General features: G+C 44.5%; 1 protein-coding gene across 10 annotated transcripts in view; it reads right to left on the bottom strand.

Annotated features, from left to right (window-relative positions):
* Positions 1–499: 499 nt before the first annotated feature.
* LOC119848137 overlaps positions 500–18954 on the bottom strand; it is an 89259-nt gene continuing 70804 nt past the window's right edge. For 8 of the 10 annotated variants that reach the window (XM_043518426.1, XM_043518391.1, XM_038383559.2 and 5 more), the window contains 3 exons: positions 17928–18063; positions 16640–16727; positions 3684–3783 (listed from right to left, as the gene is read on the bottom strand). In XM_043518426.1, the coding sequence (XP_043374361.1) occupies positions 16672–16727; positions 17928–18063 (192 nt within the window). In that variant the 3' untranslated portion in view covers positions 3684–3783; positions 16640–16671. Of the gene's footprint in view, positions 680–3683; positions 3784–16639; positions 16728–17927; positions 18064–18954 lie in introns of those variants that run through there. The other 2 variants (XM_043518437.1, XM_043518441.1) reach the window with 2 other exon arrangements.

The raw sequence follows: 18954 nt of genomic DNA, 5'->3' as shown, positions 1-18954 counted from the left end.
CTCCTTGATAAAAACCCACCCCCTTGGTTGCCTCTAAATTCCCTGTAAGCCACCCGCCCTCCCCCCTTCGATCACAGCTTGCTTGCAAAGGAAATAAAGTCACTATCATTTAAAAACATGTATTCTTTATTAACTGATTATAAGAATAGGGAGATAACTCACAAGGTAGCCTGGGTGGGTGTGGGAGGAGGGTTGGAGGGAAGGAAAAGGCCATTTTAAAACTTATTGAATGCCAGCCTTCTGTTGCTTGGGCTGTCCACTGGGGTGGAGTGGTTGGATGCTCGGAGCTTCCCCCACCCTGCGTTCTTGGGCGTCTGGGTGAGGAGGCTGTGGAACTTGGGGAGGAGGGAGGGCGGTTAAACGGGCTGCAGTGGCAGTAGGTGATCCTGCTGCTGTTCATGAACCTCCACCAGACGCCGGAGCATGTTCGTTTGATCCCACAGTAGCCCCAGCATTGCATCATGCCTCCTCTGATCTTCCTGCTGCCACTTCTCCTCATGTTCATCGGCCGCTTTCCTGTACTCTGCTATTGTGTCCCTCCACACATTCTGCTGAGCTCTGTCAGTGCCGGACGACTGCATGAGCTCAGAGAACATTTCATCGCACGTGCATTTTTTTCGCCGCCTTATCTGAGTGAGCCTTTGGGACAGTGGAGGGACACTTGAAACATTTGCAGCTGCTGGAGGAAAAAAAAGGTAGTGAAGTATTTTAAAAGATACATTTTACAGAACAATGGCTATACTCTTTCACAACACTATTCATATTACATAGCACGTGATTTTGGTACAAGGTCTCATTTTGCATCTTATATTGAGTGCCTGTGGCTTTGGTGTTAGAGATCACACACGCAGTGCCAGGCAACAGAATTCAGCTTGCAGACGGCCATGGTAAGCCATAGTCTTTCGGCTTCTGCAACCTTCATAACAGCAGCCCCCTCCTCTCCCATACCAAGCAAAGCACGTTGAGTTGGCCATTTAGTGCTGCAGTTTTCCAGTTAATATGCAGCAGCAGAAACCAAACTAACCCCCTCGCCCCCATCCAATTCTCTGGGAGATCACTTTACCCCTCTACCCACTGCGTGGCTGGTATAAGGGAAGATCCCTGCTAGCCAAACGTGGACTCAGCGCTAATGGCTCCCCTCCCACCCCACAGCGTGGCTAACTGCAGAGAGGATTTCTTTTCAGCCACAGACAAACAGCCCAGTAAGACCAGCCACCTCTGAATGTCCCCTTAATCAAATTCCCCTATTTCAACCAGGTTACCATGAATGATATCACTCTCCTGAGGATAACACAGAGATAAAGAATGGATGTTGCTTGAATGCCAGGAAACACTGGGACCATACGATGCCAGGCTTTGTCATGCAATGATACCAGATTACTTGCTACTAGCATGGCGTGGTAAAGTGTCCTACCATGGAGGACTGAATAAGGCTGGTCTCCCCACAAACCTTCTGCATAGACTTTTAGAGTACCTCCAGGAGAGCTTTATGGAGATGTCCCTGTAAGATTTCTGCTCCATCCCCAGACACGTTAACAGACTTTTCTGTAGCTGTACTGGCCACAAATGCATCCCAAGTCCTCAGGGCTACTTAAAAATTAAAAAATGCTTGCTTTTATAACATGTATTATATTTTAAAAGGTACACACACCAGAGGTCTCTTCTCCAGCTTCATTGGGTTGGGAGGGTATTTCAGTCAGGGTGAGAAAAAGATCCTGGCTGTCGAGGAGAATGGTGTGCTGTGTATTCTCCTCCAGCTCTTCCTCCTCCTCATCTTCCCCGTCCACAAAATCCTCAGGCATGGCAGAGAGTACTCCATCATCAAAGTCCACGGACAGGGGTGCGGTAGTGGTGGTGCCCCCCCGCAGAATTGCATGCAGCTCAGCATAGAAGCGGCATGTCTGGTGCTCTGTCCTGGAATGCCTGTTTGATTCTTTGGTTTTTCTGGTATGCTTGTCTGAGCAACTTAAGTTTCACGCGGCACTGTGTTCTGTCCCTGCTGTAGACTCTGTCCTTCATGGCCTCAGAGATTTTTTGAAATGTTTTGACATTTAGTCTTTTGGAACGTAGTTCTGATAGCACTGAGTCCTCTCCCCATACAGTGATCAGATCTAGTACCTCCCGTTTGGTCCATGCTGGAGCTCTTTTTCGATTTTGGGACTGCATGGTCACCTGTGCTGATGAGCTCGCCTGACCAAACAGGAAATGAGATTCAAAAGTTCCCGGGGCTTTTCCTGTACACTTGGCCAGTGCATCTGAGTTCAGAGTGCTGTCCAGAAAGGTCACAATGGTGCACTGTGGGATAGCTCCCAGAGACCAATAACTTCGAATTGCATCCACACTAACCCTAATTTGAAACGGCGATGTCGATATCAGCGCTAATCCCCTCATTGGGGAGGAGTACAGAAATCAGTTTTAAGAGGTTTTAAAACCTTTATGTCGAAAAAAATGGCTTCATTGGGTGGACGGGTGCAGGGTTAATTTGATGTAATGCTGCTAAATCCGACAAACTTGTAGTGTAGACCAGGCCTCGAGTCTCTATGTGCTCCAGTTAAAATGGGCATAAGGAAACTTTCTCACAAACTGTGTTGGTCTTTTTTTTAAATTAAGCATGTTTGCAAGTATTCACAGGTTCAGGGCCTCAGGATGTGAACTCTTTGGGACAGAGATTGTTTTAAAATCTGTACATTATTCCCTGATAACCAGAAACTTCTACGCTTAAAGTCTGTACCATTTTCTTTTTATTTTAACATCATCTTAATAAAATTCTTAAATGTGTTTGTACAGCACTTGGCACAATGGGGCCCCACAATCGCAGCTGGGGCCTCTAGACACTATTATAATAATAAAAATAATTTTCCTGCATATGTCCAAATATTTCCACATTATGTGTCACTGTGATTATTTGGGGACTCTAGGTACAACTTATGAATTCTGTTTGATGTTATGAAATTATGAAATTATTATATCAGGAAACACCTGTGTGAGGATGTGGATTCCACCAGACCAGGGAGTTGTGAACCTTAATGACTGTTCTCTGATCAAAGGGTATGCTAAGGAGATTGCCCAAGTAGGGAAATCAGTTCAACCAAGTGTCTCTGCAGGAAGGGGAATCAGAAAATACCCAGCAGGAGAACAAAGTAACTAGAAGTTGGTAGTGGCCATAAAAATGTGAGGGAAGACTCACAGATCAAGACACAGGAAACTTTGGGCAGGAGAGAGGAAGAGAAGTGCATGCTCTCTTAGTAGAGAGTTCAGGGCTAGCCAAGGTCAGAGAAACCTAGCTAACTTAGAAGTACTCAATGATTCTAAAAAGAAACCATGAGCTGCAAAAGAAGGATCCTGGACATCCGAGGGGAAGCCCAAGTCCAAAAAACTCTCCAGAGTGATGAGGAAACTGAGTTGTGCTTATTATGTAGTCTGTGTATCTCTTATGTTGCCAAGTAAAGCGTAATGGTGTTTTAGAATGCTGTGCAAAGTTTGTCTATGTGTCTGTTGGATTTCACTGTCGCAGGGGTAAGGTCTGGACTCTGTTCAAGAGACCTGAAGAGCACACAGGGCCCATATCACTGGATCCCAAACACAACAGTCTGGGAAATGCTCAGTCAGAATAGGGAGCTCTACTAGGGCTGTGTGTGTGGAACTGTCATATATTATGTTTTCAGTTATTTTTGCTAAGATGCCTAGAGACTTATGGAAAGAGGTACCTATACAATTAAAATGCATAGGCATCTCAAGATTAAAAACCTGATACTTAACTGAGATATTTTTGGGGGGTTGCTACAGATAGCTGCAGCGGCACAGGACCCAGCAAACAGAGCTGTAAACAGGGGAGTTTGAGGGGGAGTTTGTAAGGGGAGTTTGTATTGTGGTGCTTGTTTGGGGTTTGTTTTTGCTGGGGGGGTGGTCTTTTTGGTGTGGCTTGTGTTTCCCAGATTAACTGGATTTAGGTGGGAACGCTATGACAGATACGGAGGCAGCTGTGGGAGTGACTCATGTAGTGGAAGACACAATGAGGATGACTGGATGTGGAAGCTGTGGTATATACATGATCCTGGAGCGGGGACCTGGTAAGAGTTTTTTCTGCATGAAATGCCGTCTGATAGAGCTGATGGAGGAAAAGATCCGAGGTTTGGAGATGCAGGTGGAAAGTCTTGTTGAGTTTAGGAAGGGGTTTGAGCAGATGATGGAGCAAAGATATGAGGTATCTGAAGGGAAAAGCTCAGACTTACAGATGGAAGCAGGGCTGGGGAATTTTGAGGGGAGACTGGGTGAGGAAAGTGGTCAGTGGAAGCATGTGACTAAAAGAACCAGGTAGAGGAAAAGACGGGCTAGTGAAGGAGAAATAGAGCTTAGGAACAGGTTTGCAGAGTTGGAAAATGAAGAAGGGGCTCAGCAGGTAGTTGCTGAAGGTGGAAGGGTAAGGAAGAAGAGAAGAGAGGCTAGTCCTATAGGAAAAGCAGAAGAGTCAAGGGAGACTACACCAAATATGAGTCCCAGGAGGATACAGGATGGGTTGAAGAGGATTATAAGGGAAAATAGGAATGGAAAGAACTTGCAGCCAGAGGGAACAGGGGAGAGACTGGAGAATAGCACCGTCACCAGGACAAGGCAGGTCTATGTGATCGGGAACTCTTTATTGAGAAGAACAGACAGGTCTGTAACCAGAGCTGATCCAGAGAATAGAAGGATGTGCTGTCTTCAGGATGCTAAGATACGGGATGTAGACCTGAGGTTGAAAAGGATCCTAAAGGGAGCGGGAAAGAATCCCCTAATTATCCTTCATGTGGGAAGGAATGATACAGCTAGATTCTCGCTGGAAAGTATTAAGGGAGACTATGCTAGGCTGGGGAAGACGCTTAAGGAAATTGAAAAGGAGTACTTGTGGCACCTTAGAGACTAACAAACTTATTAGAGCATAAGCTTTCGTGAGCTACAGCTCACTTCATCGGATGATGAAATGCATCCGATGAAGTGAGCTGTAGCTCACGAAAGCTTATGCTCAAATAAATGTGTTAGTCTCTAAGGTGCCACAAGTACTCCTTTTCTTTTTGCGAATACAGACTAACACGGCTGCTACTCTGAAACCTAAGGAAATTGAGGCTCAGGTGATCTTTAGGGGGATCCTGCCTGTTCCTAGAGAAGGGCAACAAAGGTGTGACAAGATTATGACTCAACAGATGGCTTAGGCAGTGGTGCTATAAGGAGGGCTTTGGGATGTATGGCCATTGGGAGGCATTCATGGACAGAAGACAGTTCTCTCGGGACGGACTTCATCTGAGTAGGGAAGGAAAGAGACTTCTAGGATCAAGGCTGGCACAACTGATAAAGAGAGCTTTAAACTACGAATTTGGGGGAGATGATTGGAAGATGTCCAGGTAACCTCCACGCCAGATTTTAGCATTGAGAGGGAAGACGACGAAGTAAGAAAGGATACAGCCGTGGGTAGGAGAACGTATATAAGGAGTGAGGGCGATGTCGATACTAGTTTAATAGGTTATACTGGCTGTAGAATGACTGTGCTTAATAGGGTACAAAATGTGAGCGAGTCCAAACAGCAAAAATTAAGATGTTTGTACACCAATGCAAGGAGCCTAGGTAACAAAACGGAGGAACTAGAGCTACTGGTGCAGGAAGTGAAACCAGATATTATAGGGATAATAGAAACATGGTGGAATAGTAGTCATGACTGGACTACAGGTATTGAAGGGTATGTGCTGTTTAGGAAAGACAGAAACAAAGGTAAAGGTGGTGGAGTAGCATTGTATATCAATGATGAGGTAGAATGTAAAGAAATAAGAAGCGATGCAATGGATAAGACAGAGTCCATCTGTTGCTGCTAGCAGGCTAGCTCACAGGACAACTGAAACAGTTGCTGGTAAAAAGCACTTTATTTCCCTTCCCACAGCCATATATATACAGCACTTGTTTATTCCTTTTCTGTTGTTTATTACCCAATGTGCCCAACGTTCTTATCTTTGGGTTCCATTATCTTGTGGTGGTGAAGACTCTCAGACACTGCTTATATCATTAGTCCTTAGTTCAGCCAAAGTTTTCTGTCCTTGTCCTTCATCTCTTGTTACCCGCAGCCCCGCCTCTTGTTCTGTTCTTTTCCATTATTTGGTACACATTTCTAAAACATCTGATACTCAGTATTTCCCACATCTCCCCCTTTTTGTTTAAAAGCAGCTTGAATCATCCGTGACATTCCCCAACACATACATTGAATTATACAAATACAGATACCAATTAACAAAAGGATGTGCAATAACGATGTTATCCAAACAGGCCTTCCAAATCCCGACAACCAATCCCAAATAGGGTTGGTCTCCTTTGTCAGCTTATGAATATTTTGTTCTAATTTTACAAGTAATTCATGAACAGAGTGAGAACGATCTGACATATTAAAACAACACATACCCTCAGAATCTTCAAATCCGTGTCCATGTGCTAATAACAAAAAATCAATTGCAGCACGATTTTGTAAAACTGCATGGCGAATGCTATCTACATCGGTTAATAATGCAGTTAATATTTCAAATGTTAAATTAAACTGTTTAATACTCCAACAAGCTAATTTCTCTAAATTAAAAGCATTTTCCATAGTAGCAACACCAGGGGCAAAAAACGCTGCAAATACCTTTGAAGGAGTGTCCCAAAAAATCACCGTATCCTTACAATCTGGGGTAAAGTCTTCCAGTGCCCTCTTTGTACGATTTGATTGTTGGCTAAGTATTCAACGACTAGGGGCATAAAGTGTAAGACTGCCCAAATAACATGGTCCGCCTATAGGGTAACTAGGAACACCTTGCCAGGCACGATTCCCGCAAATAAGGAAGGTACCCGGCGGTAGGGCCTTTGCAGACCCATTATTCCAAATTCCTTTAGGGGGTAGTTGAATACCTATATTAGCCCCACCAGCGTGACAATAATTGCCTGCCACGAACGAAGCCACAGGAGTGAGATTTTGCATATTATGATACATTGACATATCCATCTTCCATCCATACTTGTAATATAATACAGGAAATTGCCCTCCAAACTCAATGCAACCCATCGAATAATTATTAGTATTATTAATTGTAGCTGGTAGGGACCCCAATAAGGTTAACTCTTGCGGGGGATTGTACAAAGATCGGTTTAATGAGTTTATAATAGTTCCCTGTAGGAGTTCCCAAGCTACTCCCAGGCATAGTGCTCCTGGTGCTCCATTATACATTTTATAACAAGTAGCATTAATGTTAGTATGATTATAATTAACTTGATTGTAAAATAGTATTATTATTTACATAACCTCGGAACCTTTCCAAATTTATACTAGGGTAACCAATAAGGCATGTGCTAAAGGGGTCAGTTGGTGTTGCCATTGACAAACAAAATGACGACTGCCCTGTCTGATTTGCCCATGTTATCCACACATTCTGGCGTGGATCAATTCGAGTAGGGAGAGAAAAGGCCAGCCAAAGCAGCCATAGGGCTATCAACAGGAACAGCAGTTTCATCTTTTCCCAGGATCTCTATCCAGGGCCGCACTCACTTCGCAGGTATCCACCGAGGACCTACATCAAGGGAGACACAAGCATAACCCTGTCCCCAGGTTAGCAATTGTGCTGGCCCCTTCCATTGTTGAGAGGCATAGTCAAACCATTTCACCTTAGGTTTCTTCTGCTCATGTTCTATCCCAATACTTCCTAGATGTCTTTGCATTGGAACATGATTATTATCAGCACTACTAGGTTGCAACCAATTAAGGACATATACCGCTTTAGCTAATCGCCCAGCTGGTGTCGGAACTATTGCATCCTGTCAGTTTGTGCCTGCTTATCCAACATTCCTTTCAAAGTACCATGAGATCGTTCAATAATGGCCTGGCCTGTCGAATTGCCTGGCACCCGTTTTGTGTGTTATCCCCCACATTTGCAAAAAGGTTGCGGTGCGCCTGGCCACATACCCAGCTCCATTGTCTGTTTTAAATCGATCGGGGCACCCCTAATGCAGCAAAACATGCCTGCCAATGTTTTATCACATCCTTGCTGCCCGTGGACACCTGGGGTGTAGCCCAGATAACTCCAGAGAAGGTGTCCACTGACATGTGGATGTATTTTTGCTTTCCGAATTGGTTATATTGGGTGACATCTGACTGCCATAATGTTAAAGCCTCTACACCTCGGGGATTGACCCCGGCGGGAAAGGTGGGTGTCAACCTATTACATTCTGAGCAAGAGGCTACAATACTTCGGGTTTGGGATATAGGTAGAGAGAATTGTCGCGCTAGGGCTTTCGCAGATTGATGGAAAAATCCATGAGACAGGCGAGCTTGCTCAAACCGATTGGGTACTACCACGGATCCCACCAGTGCATCTGCCTGATCGTTGCCCGTGCTTAAGTATCCAGGCAGGCCAGTATGGCTCCTTATATGGCCTACAAAGTATGGATACTTTCTTCCATTGAGTCGATGCCAGAAGCGCAAGAGTATCTGTTGCAATGCTGGATTATGAACCTTTCCCAGCATAGCTCTCTCCAACCTGTTTACTAACCCCACGGCATATTTAGAATCGCTCATCACGTTGAGCGATTCTTGGTTCCAGTGGTCAAATGCCAAAAGTATAGCTAGGAGTTCTAATATCTGTACCGACCCCTCACTAATAACCTTCTTATGGGCCCAAGTATGTCCATCCCACCAGACTACCCCTGCTCTCCCTGTTCGCCCCGCCGCATCGGTAAATACTGTTATTCCTGTCACTGGATTCTCCTGTCTCATAAGGTGTTTTTCCAACTGCAACAGGGAAGAAAACAGGCGGTGGGGAGGGTAATGACAACTCAATTGTCCCTGATAATTTGCTAGGGCAACAGCAAACACAGTGTTATACATCAACAGATGTGTAATCATAGTTTTTGAAAATGGCAACAAAATCTGATGCGGATCAACTCCTGTCATTACAGTTACTCTTTTCCGTGCTTGCACTATTAACATGGCTATTGCCTCAATTCTGGAAGTTACCGTACGCACATTTTTACACGGTGGAAATATCCATTCTAAACCGACTAGGGGGTCTTTATCCCTTGTATCCCATTGAAATAATAGCGCTTCCAATACTGCATCTAGGCTAAAGACCGCTACCACGAAGGGTAAGTTTTCCCGATATCTCCCGGAATAACCATCCCCCACCTTCTGCCCTATTCGGTGTAATGCTTGCTTCTGTAGTACCGACAGTTGTCGTTTATCTCCCGGGGCTCTCCCCCCTTCTAATAAAGGAAGAAGAGGAATTATATCCTGATTTGTGATGCCACAAAGGGGGCGAAGCCATTGCAGTTCACCTAGCAGTTTCTGTGCATCATACAGTGTGCGAACATGAGGAGAGATTTTCAATTGTTGGGGGCATACGGTGCAGTCAGTGACCCGAAGTCCCAAATACAAAAAAGGGGCTTTAGTCCGAACTTTTTCTGGCGCCACAAACAGACCAGCTTCTGCTAACGTAGAGGTGATCTGAGTTATAACCATGGGTTCAAAAACTACAGGTGCCGCAAATAAAAGATCATCCATGTAATGATATATTTTCCATTGGGGATATTTCATTAGGATTGGGCGTATTGCCCATGCAACGAAGAGCTGGCAAATGGTAGGGGAATTTTTCATTCCTTGGGGCAAAACCTTCCACTGATACCGTACGGAAGGTGCTTCACGATTTACCATCGGAATAGAGAAAGCACAGCGCTCTCTGTCTCGCGGGTGTAATGGAATAGTAAAATAACAATCCCTCAAGCCAATAATTAGTAATGGCCACCCTGATGGGAGCATGGATGGGGCAGGTAAACTGGGCTGTAGTGCACCCATATCGACCATAATAGCATTAATGGCACGCAAATCTTGGAGCAAACGCCATTTTCCTGATTTCTTTAGGATAGTGAATACAGGTGTATTCCATGGACTAACTGAGGGTTCTAGATGGTCAAGACGTACTTGCTCCTCTACTAGTTTTGTTAATGCGGCAAGTTTTTCTATTGGCAGCGGCCACTGAGCAACTCAAATTGGTTCATCGGATTTCCATTCCAATGCCAGGGTTGGCCGCTCCTCAGTGGCCACTACTAGAAAGGGGGAGAGCTAATCACCAACCCCCATTGACTCAAGCAATCCCTCCCCAACAACAAAATAGTTGTATCGACAAGGTAAGGGCGGACTGACCCCCTTAACGTATTATCGCTGGCATCAGTAATATTAATAAAAAATTCACTTAGCATGGGCTCACGCTGTCCGCCAATGCCCTGAAGAGGTGTGGTTACCGGTCGAAGTGGCCATGTCACCGGCCAACCCTGCAGGGGCAACACCGTCACATCTGCCCCAGTATCGATAAGGACCTGATGCTCGAAAGAAGCACCATCTGGGCCCTTAAATTGAACTAGTCTAGTGGGACGATCTTGTCCCACTGACAAAACAAATGCCGTTGTTAGTGGTGTGGGGTCTACCTGACTGGATGACCCGAAGTCCCCAGTTCCTCTTATCTGGGATGACTTTACAGGAACAATTGCACAAAAGGGTATTAATTGTGCAATTTTAGTTCCGGCCATTGTTGTAATAGGCGGGCATATAGCTCGTACCATAATCCCTATGTTCCCACTATAATCAGCATCAATTAGCCCTGGAAGCACAAAAAGCCCCTGCAAGGAGGCGGATGATCTACCTATTAATAACGCGCTTAACCCATACCCCAGTGGTCCAGATGCCACCGATGGAACGAGCGTCACCCTATCATCCTCTAAGGAGACGTCGGCAGCGGTGGCCAAATCAACTCCAGCACTGCCGGAAGTTGCCCCGCGGAGGCTGTCCAAGCAGCCGGCGTATTGTTTGTTCTCACGCCCTGCCGGCTGGCGCTCCGCGGGGCGTTTCCTGGCCCCGACAAAGGGGTCCCATCTTTCTTAAACCGAGAGCAGCATTCCATGGCCCTGTGGCCGAATTTTTCACATCGATTACAGGTCCCAGGAAAAGGGGCAGGGGGTGAGCCGCTTTGCGTTTGTGCGCTTCTCTTTGGGCTTTTTCGTTTTAAATGACCCATCATACCACACTGATAACACGCCCCCTCCCTTCCCTTTCGCCAATTTGGCTTGGAGGTGTTCAAGGCTACCGCCAAGGCGCGTGCATGAATCTTTGCCTTAAACTCCTCCTCCACCAAGGGGGCACGAGTGCAGGCTTCAATCATATCGACTAGGGAGGCCGATTTTGGCAAAGTCACCAAAATCTTACACGTGGGATTAGCATTTTGGAGAGCTAAATCTAATCCTAGCGCCGATCGGGCTTCTGGTGTTAAATTAGGGGCCCTATCCAATGCCGTTCTTAGACAATCCAAGAAGAGGGCAAAGGATTCGCCCATACCCTGCATGATCTTTAAATATGGGGGTGAAGGGGTGCCCAAATCAGGGAGCTCCTTAAATGCCTCCAATGCTAGAAGTTGAGACTGTTGTAATATTTGGGGTACCAATTGCGCCTGTACCTGAGGATCTTCAAATCGCCCCTCTCCCAACAGCATGTCTAATGTTGCTGCCTGGAGAGGGCGCCCTGGGGTTTATCTAAATTAGTCACTACCGCATGCTCAGCCTTCTTTTTCCACGAATCTTTCCATAACAATTTCTGTGTGGATGTTAACAGCATGTCAGCAAATTTTTGTGCATCAAAAGGACACATAGCCTGCCCCAAAAACATTTGCTCCAATAATGCTTGTACATAAGGATTTTTTAGCCCATATGCCATAATAGCCTTTTGGGCTTCCCTCATTAGTTTCCAATCCAATGGTACCCATGTTCTAGCCCCGGTCTGTGATACTGAAACTGGGAACGTAGCTGGCATAGCATCCAAGACTTCCCCTTCAATAATAGCATCCTTTATCAACCCATGCCACCTCTTAATTGGATCAGGGGATCCTTCTCTCCTTTCTCCCTCTGTTCTCCAAATCACCCCTCTCCCTCTGTCCCCTTGTTCTCGTTTGACCGGAGAGTACTCAGGTGGCAGAGTCTTTGCCTTTGGTTGGACCGGTCGCGTAATAGGATTCAAAAGTTTACGGTAGTCTTCCTCTGCTGTTGTCGTCAAGGCTCCTTCCGATGTGAGATGTTCCGTACAGTCATAACATCCGCATAATTTGCAAACATGAGGCCACTGCGAAGGATCTGGTATGCCTTGATCCCGTAGCTGTTTCAATAACTGTGACTGTGATGATCCCACTGGTCTACCCTCCTTTCGATCCAGTTCTTCCATTATCTGCTGAGCCTTACTGCCCTCCTTGTACAAACGGCGAATTATTTGTTCCTGCGTCAGGTCATCAAATTCTCCCCCTTCAGGCAAATCAGTAATCCGAACCGGTCCAACAGGGGCCGACGGTAAAACCGAAGGATGCTCCACCGAAGGATATAGCCTGGATTTCTCAGGCACAGAAACAACCTTGCCCCGGGGAGATTGTCCCTCTGAAACCAATTGATCCACTGCCATTGGTTCTTCATTACCGGAGAAATCGGCATCTCCAGGTAGTGGCACTTCACCAGCCTCTGGGGGTGCCAAGGGGATCGTGGGTGTTGTTTTCCCAAAAAAGTCTCGCGCCCCGGCCGGGAACACCCCTTTCGTTGATGATTCTAATGCCTCGCGTAATGCAATACGCACCCCTGCCTGAGCTGCTGCGGTGGTAACTGCTCGATGAACAGTCCGCCAGATAGCGCTCAAGGCAATAGCTTCTTTATTTCCGACACCCACTGAATCCCACATGTCCTCCCCCAACGCCTTCCATACCGAAAAATCAAATACATTCTTTGCAGTAACCAAAAAACCCCGTCGCCTTCCCCACCGAAGCAGTTTTTGAAGAGCTTCCGGGGAAAATTTTTCTTCCTGGTTACTGAGCAGATTGCTTAAGACCTTGAATACGGCCTGCTCATCTGCAGATGCTGCCGCTCCCATTATGAGAGATGTTCCCCAACGCTCACCTTTCAGTGGGAGCTCCCCCGCCTCAATAGGGCGTCCCGGTTCCTCACCTGAACGGAGGACACCGGCAGCGGCGGTCCCTGCTATTTCTTCCTCCGTCCGTGGTACCAAATTCACAGAATTCTATCACGTCGGGGTCACCATTTGTTGCTGCTAGCAGGCTGGCTCACAGGACAACTGAAACAGTTGCTGGTAAAAATCACTTTATTTCCCTTCCCACAGCCATATATATACAGCACTTGTTTATTCCTTTTCTGTTGTTTATTACCCAATGTGCCCAACGTTCTTATCTTTGGGTTCCATTATCTTGTGGTGGTGAAGACTCTCAGACACTGCTTATATCATTAATCCTTAGTTCAGCCAAAGTTTTCTGTCCTTGTCCTTCATCTCTTGTTACCCGCAGCCCCGCCTCTTGTTCTGTTCTTTTCCATTATTTGGTACACATTTCTAAAACATCTGATACTCAGTATTTCCCACATCCGTCTTGGCAAAAATTACATTGGGGAAGATAACTAGTAAAGCCTCTCCTACGATAGTGCTTGGGGTGTGCTATAAAACTCCAGGATCTAATTTGGATATGGATAGAGCCCTTTTTAATGTTTTTAATAAAGTAAATACTAATGGAAACTGTGTGATCATGGCAGACTTTAACTTCCCAGATATAGACTGGAGGACCAGTGCTAGTAATAATAATAGGGCTCAAATTTTCCTAGATGCGATAGCTGATGGATTCCTTCATCAAGTAGTTGCTGAACCGACTAGAGGGGATGCCATTTTAGATTTAATTTTGGTGAGTAGCGAGGACCTCATAGAAGAAATGGTTGTAGGGGATAATCTTGGCTCAAGTGATCATGAACTAATTCAGTTCAAACTGAACGGAAGGATTAACAAAAATAAATCTGCAACTAGAGTTTTTGATTTCAAAAGGGCTGACTTTCAAAAATTAAGGAAATTACTTAGGGAAATGGATTGGACTGAAGAACTTATGGATCTAAAAGTAGAGGAGGCCTGGGATTACTTTAAATCAAAGCTGCAGAAGCTATCGGAAGCCTGTATCCCAAGAAAGGGGAAAAAATTCATAGGAAGGAGTTGTAGACCAAGCTGGATGAGCAAGCATCTTAGAGAGGTTTCAGAGTAGCAGCCGTGTTAGTCTGTATTCGCAAAAAAAAAAGTAGTACTTGTGGCACCTTAGAGACTAACAAATTTATTAGAGCATAAGCTTTCGTGAGCTACAGCTCACTTCACCGGATGCATTTAATCGAATGCATTTCATCGAATGCATCCGATGAAGTGAGCTGTAGCTCATGAAAGCTTATGCTCTAATAAATTTGTTAGTCTCTAAGGTGCCACAAGTACTCCTTTTCTTTTTGCATCTTAGAGAGGTGATTAAGAAGAAGCAGAAAGCATACAGGGAGTGGAAGACGGGAGGGATCAGCAAGGAACGCTACCTTATTGAGGTCAGAACATGTAGGGATAAAGTGAGACGGGCTAAAAGTCAAGTAGAGTTGGACCTTGAAAAGGGAATTAAAACCAATAGTAAAAGGTTCTATAGCCATATAAATAAGAAGAAAACTAAGAAAGAAGAAGTGGGGCTGCTAAACACTGAGGATGGAGTGGAGGTTAAAGGCTCAATATCTAAACAAATACTTTGCCTCAGTCTTTAATAAGGCTAAAGAGGATCTTAGGGATAATGGTAGCATGACAAATGGGAATGAGGATATGGAGGTAGATATTACCATATCTGAGTAGAAGTGAAACTCAAATAGCTTAATGGGACTAATTCGGGGGGCCCAGATAATCTTCATCCAAGAATATTAAAGGAATTGGCACCTGAAATTGCAAGCCCATTAGCAAGAATTTTTAATGAATCTGTAAACTCAGGAGTAGTACCGAATGATTGGAGAATTGCTAATATAGTTCCTGTTTTTAAGAAAGGGGAAAAAAAAAGTGATCCAGGTAACTACAGGCCAGTTAGTTTGACATCTGTAGTATGCAAGGTCCTGGAAAAAATTTTGAAGGAGAAATTAGTTAAGGACATTGAAGTCAATGGTAAATGGGACAAAATACAACATGGTTTTACAAAAGGTAGATCGTGCCAAACCAACCTAATCTCCTTTTTTGAAAAAGTAACAGATTTTTTAGATAAAGGAAATGCAGTGGATCTAATTTACCTAGATTTCAGTAAGGCATTTGATACCGTGCCACATGGGGAATTATTAGTTAAATTGGAGAAGATGGGGATCAATATGAACATCAAAAGGTGGATAAGGAATTGGTTAAAGGGGAGACTGCAACGGGTCCTACTGAAAGGCGAACTGTCAGGTTGGAGGGAGGTTACCAGTGGAGTTCCTCAGGGATCGGTTTTGGGACCAATCTTATTTAATCTTTTTATTACTGACCTTGGCACAAAAAGTGGGAGTGTGCTAATAAAGTTTGCAGATGATACAAAGCTGGGAGGTATTGCCAATTCAGAGAAGGATCGGGATATTATACAGGAGGATCTGGATGACCTTGTAAACTGGAGTAATAGTAATAGGATGAAATTTAATAGTGAGAAGTGTAAGGTTATGCATTTAGGGATTAATAACAAGAATTTTAGTTACAAGTTGGGGACGCATCAATTAGAAGTAACGGAAGAGGAGAAGGACCTTGGAGTATTGGTTGATCATAGGATGACTATGAGCTGCCAATGTGATATGGCTGTGAAAAAAGCAAATGCGGTTTTGGGATGAATCAGGAGAGGCATTTCCAGTAGGGATAAGGAGGTTTTATTACCATTATACAAGGCACTGGTGAGACCTCACCTAGAATACTGTGTGCAGTTCTGGTCTCCCGTGTTTAAAAAGGATGAATTCAAACTGGAGCAGCTACAGAGAAGGGCTACTAGGATGATCCGAGGAATGGAAAACTTGTCTTATGGAAGGAGACTTAAGGAGCTTGGCTTGTTTAGCCTAACTAAAAGAAGGTTGAGGGGAGATATGATTGCTCTCTATAAATATATCAGAGGGATAAATACAGGAGAGGGAGAGGAATTATTTCAGCTCAGCACCAATGTGGACACAAGAGCAAATGGGTATAAACTGGCCACCAGGAAGTTTAGACTTGAAATCAGACGAAGGTTTCTAACCATCAGAGGAGTGAAGTTTTGGAATAGCCTTTCAAGGGAAGCAGTGGGGGCAAAAGATCTATCTGGTTTTAAGATTCTACTCGATAAGTTTATGGAGGAGATGGTATGATGGGATAGTGGGATTTTGGTAAGTAATTGATCTTTAAATATTCAGGGTAAATAGGACTAATCCTCTGAGATTTGATATTAGATGGATGGGATCTGAGTTACCCAGGAAAGAATTTTCTGTAGTATTTGGCTGGTGAATCTTACCCATATGCTCAGGGTTTAGCTGATCGCCATATTTGGGGTCGGGAAGGAATTTTCCTCCAAGGAGATTGGAGAGGCCCTGGAGGTTTTTCGCCTTCCTCTGTAGCATAGGGCACGGGTCACTTGAGGGAGGCTTCTCTGCTCCTTGAAGTCTTTTTAAACCACGATTTGAGGACTTCAATAGCTCAGACATAGGTGAGGTTTTTCATAGGAGTGGGTGGGTGAGATTCTGTGGCCTGCGCTGTGCAGGAGGTCAGACTAGATGATCAGAATGGTCCCTTCTGACCTTAGTATCTATGAATCTATGTCCCTAAAACTCTTCTGATTGTTCTGATGTTTATGCTGGTTCATCTTCTGCAGCATTCACAGATGGCTCTTCTGCATTATGTGACTCTGAAATTATTGCAAAAATATAAGACATATTAAAAATAATTCATTGGTAAGATGATTCCTGGCTGATACTTTACTAGTCACTGAATTAAACAGATATGGGTCAACTGAGGCTATCACTCACTAATCTGCACCCCCGTGTCATTTCAGTGACTTACAACTGTTATTCTGAAATCATCACAGATATTCTTTCCACTTCTATATTAACGTGCTTCAGTTTGTTAATGTAGTTCTACACAGTGCACTTCTCCATCCCAGAAGGCCCTGTTTTTACAGAATGTCCTGCACAACCTACACAATCATGTCACTGTGGCACTGGTTTCCTGCTTATTAAATGCAATGGTTCACCTATTGTGGGTCAATTAGTCACTTTCAGACCTCCTCACGGTTGGTCATGCTTCAAGGGACTTCCTTTCTATTCTGTGTTTGTACAATGCCTAATACAATGGGGTTTTGGTCCATAACTGGGACTTCTAGGCACTAGAGTAATACAAATAAATAAATAAACAAATGCTACTCTGGCTCTAGCTACTTCCAAAATCATGAGTTAGAATGATATAAGGTTAATATTCATGGTAAAAAGGCCCAATGGCCTGTGATGGGATGTTAGATGGGGTGGGATCTGAGTTATTACAGAAAATTCTTTCCTGGGTATCTGGCTGGTGAATCTTGCCCATATGCTCAGGGTTTAGCTGATCGCCATATTTGGGGTCGGGAAGGAATTTTCCTCCGGGGCAGATTGGAAGAGGCCCTGGAGGTTTTTCACCTTCCTCTGTAGCATGGGGCACGGGTCACTTGCTGGAGGATTCTCTGCTCCTTGAAGTCTTTAAACCACGATTTGAGGACTTCAATAGCTCAGACATAGGCGAGAGGTTTTTTGCAGGAGTGGATGGGTGAGATTCCGTGGCCTGTGCTGAGCAGGAGGTCGGACTAGATGATCGTAATGGTCCCTTCAGATCTTAATATCTATCATGGACTCACCTGAATCTGTGTAATGAATTCCTTCAGTTGGTGAGACTAAGTATTTAAGAAGCCAAGAATTAGCAGGGGTTCTTCTTAAGACATTTCCCATGTGATAGAAGGGGAATATGTTTCAAACTACAATTTAGATTTTCCTGCTTGTCAATTGAGAAAGTACAGGATTCCCCATTTGAACTCCTCAGATAAAACAGTAATATTAGTTCATTGGTCTATGCTATGTACCTTTTGGTTTGTCCAAGGATTCAGTTTCTAGCTCTGATTCAGTCTCAGCCAATAAAGGATTTGTTTTTTCTCTGTCTTCTTTCACTATGTCATCTCTGTGGGATGCAGACACTTCAGACGAATTTAAAATGGCCTGCTAAAATATAAATATAAATAAATAAATAAATAAATGAAATATAAAAATAAATTATAAATAAATATAAATATAAAGTTTTGTGATTGTCTGTATACAGTGCAGAGTATAATAAATACAGACTATCTGAATAGAAATACCTTGTTCATAGACAATGATGGGAAAAGCAATTACAAAATTTTCTGTTAAATAGGAGTCGAAGAACATATGGTCTGCATATATTAGACAAAATGTAGTTGAAGAACTAGAAGCTCATTAAATATTAAACATTTCAAGCTGTTATATGGTACTTGAGACTAAAAAAAAATCTTGCAACTATCCCATGGCTTTAAACCACTACTTGTACATGAGGGCAGTGGTCTCAACCAGGGGTCGGGGGCCTCCTGGGGGGCCACAAGCAGGTCTTAGGGGGGCCAACAAGCAGGGCCAACATTAGACTCACTGGGGCCCAGGGCAGAAAGCCAAAGTCCTGCCAAGCCCCAAAAGCCTGGGACTCCACCCCCCGAGGCTGAAGCCAAAGCCTGAGCAACTTAGCTTTGTGGGCCCCTCTGTGGTGTAAGGGCCTGGGGCAATTGCCCTACTTGCTAACACCTAATGCTGGCCCTGATTTTTACATGCAGAAAAACAGTTGAGGCACTGGCGGGCTGTGGTGTTTTTATAGCATATTGGGGGGGCCTCAGAGAGGAAAAGGTTGAGAACCCCTGCATTAGGGGAAGGCGGGAGGATCCATGCTCCAGTAGGCACCTGAAGAGGAATTTGCCATGTCCTCTGGTGTAGCTCACAATGCATCAGCAGCTCCAGCACACTTTCAAACAGTGCAGTGTATTCTCCCATCCATACCACGCTAGCTCTGCTGGCCAATGTGAAGCCCTGGCCCCATACCATCACTTTCTG

This window comes from Dermochelys coriacea, chromosome 1, assembly GCF_009764565.3.
Source record: "Dermochelys coriacea isolate rDerCor1 chromosome 1, rDerCor1.pri.v4, whole genome shotgun sequence".
NCBI classification, from domain to species: Eukaryota; Metazoa; Chordata; order Testudines; family Dermochelyidae; genus Dermochelys; species Dermochelys coriacea.
Note: the sequence above shows the minus strand (reverse complement) of the source record. Positions and strands in the feature narration are given on the sequence as shown.